Source organism: Coregonus clupeaformis, chromosome 19, assembly GCF_020615455.1.
Source record: "Coregonus clupeaformis isolate EN_2021a chromosome 19, ASM2061545v1, whole genome shotgun sequence".
NCBI lineage: Eukaryota > Metazoa > Chordata > Actinopteri > Salmoniformes > Salmonidae > Coregonus > Coregonus clupeaformis.
In genome coordinates, this window is record NC_059210.1 from 2,270,586 (window position 1) to 2,280,207 (window position 9,622).

The 9,622-nt window shown below is 46.1% G+C and overlaps 1 protein-coding gene across 5 annotated transcripts in view; it reads right to left on the reverse strand.

The window, feature by feature from the left end:
* LOC121554286 (ankyrin-2-like) overlaps positions 1-9,413 on the reverse strand; it is a 130,990-nt gene extending 121,577 nt beyond the window's left edge. For all 5 annotated transcript variants that reach the window (XM_045227066.1, XM_045227067.1, XM_041867780.2 and 2 more), the window contains exon 1: positions 8,713-9,413. In XM_045227066.1, the coding sequence (XP_045083001.1) occupies positions 8,713-8,847 (135 nt within the window). In that variant the 5' untranslated portion in view covers positions 8,848-9,413. The remainder of the gene's footprint in view (positions 1-8,712) is intronic.
* Between the last annotated feature and the right edge of the window lie 209 nt (positions 9,414-9,622).

Below are 9,622 nucleotides of genomic sequence, written 5' to 3' on the forward strand. Positions count from 1 at the left end.
AAACTGCCTCAAATAGTTCCTTTGTTCCACCCCCCATACACGCCGAGACCGGCTCAATCGGTGCCTCCAGTGATGCTATCTCTTTCATTGTTACCCAATGCTTAGGTTTACCTCCACTGTACTCATATCCTTCCATATCCTTGTCTGTACATAATGCCCTGAATCTTTTCTACCATGCCCGGAAATCTGCCCCCTTTATTCTCTGTACCCAATGCACTAGAAGACCAGTTCTTAAAGCCTTTATCCGTATCCTTATTCTAGTCCTCCTCTGTTCCTCTGGTGATGTAGAGGCTAACCCAGGCCTGCAGCCCCCAGTATCACTCCTACTCCCCAGGAGCTATCATTTGTTGACTTCTGTAACCGTACAAGCCTTGGTTTTCTGCACGTTAACATCAGAAGCCTCCTTCCTAAGTTTGAGTTATTCACTGCGTTAGCACACTCAGCCAAACCCTGATGTTCTAGCAGTGTATGAATCCTGGCTTAGGAAGGCCACCAAAAATTCTGAAATGTCCATCCCCAACTACAACATTTTCCATCTAGATAGAACTGCCAAAGGGGGTGGAGTTGCAATCTACTGTAGAGATAGCCTGCAGAGCTCTATCATACTATCCAGGTCTGTGCCCAAACAGTTTGAGCTTCTACTTCTAAAAATCCACCTTTCCAGAAATAAGTCTCTCACTGTTGCCGCTTGCTACAGACCGCCCTCAGCCCCCAGCTGTGCCCTGGACACCATATGTGAATTGATTGCCCCCCATTTATCCTCAGAGTTCGTATTGCTTGGTGACCTAAATTGGGATATGCTTAACACCCCGGCCATCCTACAATCCAAACTAGATGCCCTCACTCTCACACAAATGATCAACGAACCTACCAGGTACAACCCTAAATCCGTAAACATGGGTACCCTCATAGATATCATCCTGACTAACTTACCCTCTAAATACACATTCGCTGTCTTCAACCAGGATCTCAGCGATCACTGCCTTATTGCCTGCGTCCGTAACGGGTCCGCGGTCAAACGACCACCCCTCATCACTGTCAAACGCTCCCTAAAACACTTTAGCGAGCAGGCCTTCCTAATTGACCTGGCCCAGGTATCCTGGATGGATATAGATCTCATTCTGTCAGTAGAGGATGCCTGGTTGTTCTTTAAAAGTAATTTAAATAACTTAAATAAACATGCCCCATTCAAAAAAATACAGAACTAAGCCCTGGTTCTCCTCAGACTTGACTGCCCTTGACCAGCACAAAAACATCCTGTGGCGTACTGCATTAGCATCAAATAGCCCCCGCGATATGCAACTTTTCAGGGAAGTTAGGAACCAATATACACAAGCAGTTAGGAAAGCAAAGGCTAGCTTTTTCAAACAGACATTTGCATCCTGTAGCACTCCAAAAACGTTTTGGGACTCGGTAAATTCCATGGAGAATAAGAGCACCTCCTCCCAGCTGCCCACTGCACTGAGGCTAGGAAACAGTATCACAACCGATAAATCTACAATAATCGAGAATTTCAACAAGCATTTTGCCATGGCTGGCCATGCTTTCCACCTGGCTACCACTACCCCGGCCACCAGCTCTGCACCCTCCGCTGCAACTTGCCCATGCCCCCCCCGCTTCTCCTTCACACAAATTCAGACAGCTGATGTTCTGAAAGAGCTGCAAAATCTGGACCCCTACAAATCATCTGGGCTAGATAATCTGGACCCTTTCTTTCTAAAACTAGCCGCGAAAACCCCTATTACTAGCCTGTTCAACCTCTCTTTCATAACGTCTGAGATCCCCAGAGATTGGAAAGCTGCCGCGGTCATCCCCCTCTTCAAAGAGGGTGACACTCTAGATCCAAACTGTTACAGACCTATATCCATCCTGCCCTGCCTTTCGAAAGTTTTTGAAAGCCAAGTTAACAAACAGATCACCGACCATTTCGAATCCCACCGTACCTTCTCCGTTATGCAATCCGGTTTCCGAGCTGGTCATGGGTACACCTCAGCCACGCTCAAGGTCCTAAACAATATTATAACCGCGATCGATAATAGACAGTGCTGTGCAGCCGTCTTCATCGACCTGGCCAAGGCTTTCAACTCTGTCAATCACCGCATTCTTATTGGCAGACTAAATAGCCTTGGTTTCTCAAATGACTGCCTCGCCTGGTTCACCAACTACTTCTCAGATAGAGTTCAATGTGTCAAATCGGAGGGCCTGTTGTCTGGACCTATGGCAGTCTCTATGGGGGTGCCACAGGGTTCAATTCTTGGGCCGACTCTTTTCTCTGTGTATATCAATGATGTCGCTCTTGCTGCTGGTGACTCTCAGATCCACCAGATGACACCATTTTGTATACATCTGGCCCTTCATTGGACACTGTGTTAACAAACCTCCAAACGAGCTTCAATGCCATACAACACTCCTTCAGTAGCCTCCAACTGCTCTTAAACACTAGTAAAACTAAATGCATGCTCTTCAATCGAACGCTGCCGGCACCCGCCCACCAGACTAGAATCACTACTCTCGACGGGTCTGACCTAGAGTATGTGGACAACTACAAATACCTAGGTGTCTGGTTAGACTGTAAACTCTCCTTCCAGACTCACATTAAGAATCTGCAATCCAAAGTTAAATCTAGAATCGGCTTCCTATTTCGCAACAAAGCCTCCTTCACGCATGCTGCCAAACATGCCCTCGTAAAACTGACTATCCTACCGATCCTTGACTTTGGCGATGTAATTTACAAAATAGCCTCCAACACTCTACTCAGCAAATTGGATGTAGTCTATCACAGTGCCATCCGTTTTGTCACCAAAGCCCCATATACTACCCACCTGTACGCTCTTGTTGGCTGGTCCTCACTACATATTCGTCGTCAAACCCACTGGCTCCAGGCCATCTATAAATCACTGCTAGGCAAATCCCTGCCTTATCTTAGCTCATTGGTCACCATAGCAACACCCACCCGTAGTATGCACTCCAGCAGGTATATCTCACTGGTCATCCCCAAAGCCAACACCTCCTTTGGCCGCCATTCCTTCCAGTTCTCTGCTGCCAATGACTGGAACGAATTGCAAAAATCTCTGAAGCTGGAGACTCTTATCTCCCTCACTAACTTTAAGCATCAGTTGTCAGAGCACCTTACCGATCACTGCACCTGTACACAACCCATCTGAAATTAGCCCACCCAACTACCTCATCCCCATATTGTTATTTATTTTGCTCAACTGGCTTACCTGGTTAAATAAAGGTGAAAAAAAAAAAAAAAAAAAAGGATGAAGGAGCATTACGGCGTGCACACACACATGCACGCACGTACAAGCACGCACCCACACACACACACACACACACAGACACAGACTCTGATCTCCAATCCAGTAGTTGAGTCTGGACACAAAGTCTCGTTAATGAAATGACAGCCATGGCTCTTACAATGACAACATCTGTTCTTTGTACTATTTGGCAACACAGACGGGGACGAAGATAAGCTCTATTAAGATATTATACTGAGAGGAGAAAGTCTGCTTAGAGGCTAGTGATGCATGAAATCAGTCATTTCCTGAAGGACATGAGTTTATGTAGGGAGAGGGAGAGAAGGAAGGAGAGAAGAAGAGAGAGAGAGAGAGAGAGAGAGAGAGAGAGAGAGAGAGAGAGAGAGAGAGAGAGAGAGAGAGAGAGAGAGAGAGAGAGAGAGAGAAAGAGAAAGAGAAAGAGAAAGAGAAAGAGAGAGAGAGTCAGAGAGAGAGAGAGAGAATGAGAAAGAGAGAGAAAGAGAGAGAGAGAGAGAATGAGAAAGCGAGAGAGAGAGAATGAGAAAGACAGAGAGAGACAGAGAGAGAGAGAGAGAGAGAGAGAATGAGAAAGAGAGAGAGAGAGAATGAGAAAGCGAGAGAGAGACAGAGAGAGAGAGAGAGAATGAGAAAGAGAGAGAGAAAGAGAGAGAGAGAGAGAGAGAGAATGAGAAAGCGAGAGAGAGAATGAGAAAGACAGAGAGAGACAGAGAGAGAGAGAGAGAGAGAGAGAGAGAGAGAATGAGAAAGCGAGAGAGAGAGAATGAGAAAGACAGAGAGAGACAGAGAGAGAGAGAGAGAGAGAGAGAGAATGAGAAAGAGAGAGAGAGAATGAGAAAGCGAGAGAGAGAGAGAGAGAGAGAGAGAGAGAGAGAGAGAGAGAGAGAGAGAGAGAGAGAGAGAGAGAGAGAGAGTGAGTGAATGAATGAGAGGGAGAAGGGATATAGGGGGAGAGAGTTGATCAGTGTCCACAGTGCAGGGAGACACCTGCTGCCTGCTGCTCTCCTCCTCTCCTGTTGCTCCTCTCCTCTGCTCCTCCTCGCCACTCTGACACAACACAGCCCCAGGAATATTGATCTGTATTGACGCTGTGTCTCTTCTTCATACTGCATAATGTGGTAGGCCACTTTCGGACGTACTGGGTCTACTGTAGTCAGTAGTAAAATCCTGGTTACTACAGTACAGATCCTGATCAACAATGAACTCATAATGTAGTGGTAGACTACTCAAAGTAATACATTTAATTTAATAGTGACACTTTCCTCACATTCCCTCTCATGGTCACCAGAAATATATAATAATAATACAGTATGTACAATTTAGCAGATTCTTCTATCCAAAGCGATTTATCTAATGACTGTATACATTTTAGACATGGGTGGCCCCAGTGGGAATCGAACCCAAGACCACTAGTGAATGGGATGTTCCCCAAGGGTGGGGTAGGAGGAGAGAGTGGGATAACTGAGCTGCCAGTGATCATATCTCCATCAACAAGGAGAATTATACCGCACGCAAGCTATCTCGTTGCTTTGCCGTCCTGCCACTGAATACAAATGCACAACAACAGCGGCAGTTAATCTGCAAACTATCAAAGGCACTGGGGCAACTGAGGAGCAATCTGGGTCTGGGTGGGGTCGTATGGGCGACTGACTGTGCGCTTAAAGAGCCTCTGCCGGGCTACGGGTGATGTTTTTGCTGGCCTTTGAGGGAATATATATCGCTGGTTTTACAGCGTTAGAGCATTTTGAGCACTTTGAGCGTGTCTCCCGGTGCTTTACGTTTACATAACATGTCATAGAGGGACATTCCGGTGGCGATTACAGATGAGGAGGAATGCTTCCGTGATCCTCTGTCATGTCTCCCCCAGCAAACAATTTGAACGGCTCCAAATACAGACACGTTCCAATGTCCATACTAGCACACTACTTAGAATGCACGCCCACAATGCATTGCTTCATATTAAGTGGTAAAGTAGTGTGGATTTCGTTTCCATCTAAACCGAACTGATATGAGGTAAATGGTTTTGATTGCATTGATTGCTGGAGATAAAGACTTGAATCCGTGCAAGTGGGTGGACGCTTGCCTCAAACACTTGCCGGTCATTACCCAACCCCCAAATTGAATTTATGAATAATTTTTCACCACATTTGCCATTAGAGCTAGGATCCTCCTCTAAGAGAGAGCAGACCAATAATCCCACTCATAATCTCCTCTCACTGCAGTCAATAACAACAGCTAGCCTACAGAGGCGGACAGACAATTACACAAAAACAACACAGATAAAATCCCCCCAACAGGCAGGTAAAAGGGTCAAACCTCACTAAAAACAAACAACAGTATTTACTATATAGAACGCAGCAGCCTCAGGGTTAGTTTTGCCACGTAGGGTGTGTTATCTGAATCAGACTAGTCTATTCTGGGTGGTTAGCCTATCAATGCATGTTGCTGCTTGTTCTATTCTGTTGGCATTATCAATTGGACAGATGGAAGAACAACCACACACACACTCCGAAAATATACATGGCACAAAATATGGACTGAGTAATGCTTCAATGAACACACAAATGGCAGTGGCCAAGGTAGTACAGGCTCAAAATAAGTAATGAATTGCAATGTGAGCAAGTGATATTTTCCAATACTGCTGCATCAATCTCCTAAGAAATAGCCGAGGCATTCATCTGTCTATGGACACTGTCTGCTTGGGAAGAAACTGAAAAATAGACACGCATGCACACACACACTCGGTCTATACCTGGACCCAGGGGTGTCACTGTGAGCGCAGCACATCCCAGTCAATACGGTAAGCACACCATGTACCGGCACACATTAGTCCCCATCCCGCCCAGTCCTCCTCCCCCCACACACACCTGCATGTCTGCCCCTCCCTACAGAATAGAGATGTATAGTGGTGATCAGGAACACATACAGTACCAGTCAAAAGTTTGGACACACCTACTCATCCAAGGCTTTTTCTTTATTTTTACTATTTTTTACATGGTAGAATAATAGTGAAGACATCAAAACTATGAAATAACACATATGGAATCATGTAATAACCAAAAAAGTGTTAAACAAATCAAAATATATTTTATACCTGAGATTCTTCAAATAGCCACCCTTTGTCTTGATGACAGCTTTGCACACTCTTGGCATTCTCTCAACCAGCTTCATGAGATAGTCACCTGGAATGCATTTCAATTAAGAGGAGTGCCTTCTTAAAAGTTAATTTGTGAAATTTCTTCCCTTCTTAATGCGTTTCAGCCAATCAGTTGTGTTGTGACAAGGTAGGGGGGTATACAGAAGATAGCCCTATTTGGTAAAAGACCAAGTCCATATTATGGAAAGAACAGCTCAAATAAGCAAAGAGAAACGACAGTCTATCATTACTTTAAGACATGAAGGTCAGTCAATACGGAACATTTTAAGAACTTTGAAAGTTTCTTCAAGTGCAGTCGCAAAAACCATCAAGCGCTAACTGGCTCTCATGAGGATCGCAACAGAAATGGAAGACCCAGAGTTACCTCTGCTGCAGAGGATAAGTTCATTAGAGTTACCAGCCTCAGAAATTGCAGCCCAAATAAGTTCAAGTAACAGACACATCTCAACATCAACTGTTCAGAGGAGACTGTGTGATTCAGGCCTTCATGGTCGAATTACTGCAAAGAAACCACTACTAAAGGACACAAATAATAAGAAGAGACTTGCTTGGGTCAAGAAACACGAGCAATGGACATTAGACCGGTGGAAATGTGTCCTTTGGTCTGGAGTCCAAATTTGAGATTTTTGGTTCCAACCGCCGTGTCTTTGTGAGACGCGGTGTGGGTGAACGGAGGATCTCAGCATGTGTAGTTCCCACCGTAAAGCATGGAGGAGGAGGTGTGATGGTGTGGGGCTGCTTTGCTGGTGACACTCTCTGTGATTTATTTAGAATTCAAGGCACACTTAACCAGCATTCTGCAGCGATACGCCATCTCATCTGGTTTGGGCTTAGTGGGGCTATCATTTTGTTTTTCAACAGGACAATGACCCAACATACCTCCAGGCTGTGTAAGGGCAATTTTACCAAGAAGGAGAGTGATGGAGTGCTGCATCAGATGACCTGGCCTCCACAATCCCCTGACCTCAACCCAATTGAGATGGTTTGGGATGAGTCGGACCGCAGAGTGAAGGAAAAGCAGCCAACAAGTGCTCAGCACTTCAATACTGTTGGAAAAGCATTCCAGGTGAAGCTGGTTGAGAGAATGCCAAGAGAGTGCAAAGCTGTCATCAAGGCAAAGGGTGGCTATTTGAAGAAACTCAAATATATAAATATATTTTGATTTGTTTACTACATGATTCCATATGTGTTATTTCATAGTTTTGATGTCTTCACTATTATTCTACAATGTAGAAAATAGTAAAAATAAAGAAAAACCCTTGAATGAGTACTTTTGACTGGTACTGTATGTCAACACCTCACTTTGATTGGTCAACACCCATTGAACATAGCCTGGTACCAGATCTGTTTCTGCTTTTGCTTACTCCATCGTCATTGTCAAGCCTGACATGACAACTCCATAAGGAGTTAGCAAGAGAGTAGAAACAGCCATGCACTAAGGCTACATTGATCATGGACCACCTCAACATACAGAACCAGTGCAATGTAGTACACAAACTGTACAACTACAATAAAGGGAGGTACACGAGATACAGTAAAACGAGACACTGCATCTATGCTTCAATCAGCTTGGGGTATAGAAAGGTACTGCGTATTCACTGGCATTGCACCAGGAGACTACAGCACAGGTACACTAAGATAGGGACTGGTGCCAAGGGAGGACGCCTGTCCATGGGCAGAGATGGACACCTTTCCGGGCATGGATGTGGGCAGGGTGACACCCCTGGAGTCAGGTTGGAGCATGGGGGGGCATTGTGACAGGGGAGTGATTGATGAGTGATGAGAAGGTGACATGATGATGACAGAGAATGATGAATGGTGACAGAAACTGGTGACGTCAGAAGACTGAAATGTGTTATTGGAGTGGGGAGGGTAAGGTAGTGATGGTTAGGGTTGTGGCAGAGAGAGAACGAGAGAGAGAGATGGCAGCTGAAGAATGTGTATTCCTTGATTGTGGTTGGTTGGTGAGATGACCCGGTAAGCAGTGGAGGTGATGGTCTAGGTGGTGGTGGTAAAAAAAGAGACATGATAGAGAGATGGCAATGGAGGATGGCTCCTCACACCTGGGTGGACTTGGTCATAGCTTGGTTTCAGATATGGAAAATGGGTGGAATGGTGGAAGATAGGTATTCCTCCTCATACCTGGATGATGTTGATGATGATGGCAGGATGGGCAGGTACGCGAATATGCGGTAGGTAATGATCAGGAGGTGTTGATATGAGGATGGGCAGATGAAGGCGAAGCATGATGGGTATCGTACTGTCTATCCCTCGTACCTTGCGTTTGCGCTCTGCCCGTTCCCGGGAGCGTATCCTCCTCTGGCGGGCTTTCTCCAGAGCCTTCAGGTCAGGACCCTGCTGCTCCACCAGCTCCACCCTGGCCTTCTTAATGTGGGCTGCAGCGTGTGCCATGGCTGCCCGCTACTTCCTACTACAGCGATTCCAGAAGAATCTACCCAAATCTCCTTTAGAATTTCCCCAAAGAGTCCCAGAGTCCCAAAGATATGAACGCCAGCGAAGGGTTAAAAATATTTTGATTCAGTAGATTCCCAGCGGGCGACTTTCCGCCAAGGGCAGGCAGACGCTCAAGCCGAGTCGTCCGCTCCCAGGACTCTGCGGGAAAGCAGAGGAGGAGGACGGAAAGAAGAGAGAAACAGAGAGCGAGGTGTAGCCGCTAGTCCTCTATGCCTCCAGCCATCACCACCACATATGAACTGGTCTAGCCCTGCATGCAGCGCCCCACTCCTTGGAACACTGAATCTGACGTTTAGAGTGTGGATGTGTGGGTAGCGAGAGAAGGAGAGAGAGAGAGAGAGAGAGAGAGAGAGAGAGAGAGAGAGAGAGAGATCCTCCCCTCCCACTGTAATTGCGGAGCTGTCAGCTGCTGTGGGAAGCTTCAGGTTTGGGATCTGTCAGTCAGTCATCCCAAACACAAGACTTCACTCACTGATAATGCAACGGGGGAGAGAGAGAGAGGAGAGAGAGAGAGAGAGAGAGAGAGAGAGAGAGAGAGAGAGAGAGAGAGAGAGAGAGAGAGAGAGAGAGAGAGAGAGATCCTCCCACTGTAATTGCGGAGCTGTCAGCTGCTGTGGGAAGCTTCAGGTTTGGGATCTGTCAGTCAGTCATCCCAAACACAAGACTTCACTGATAATGTAATGGGGGAGAGAGAGAGAGAGATAGAGAGAGA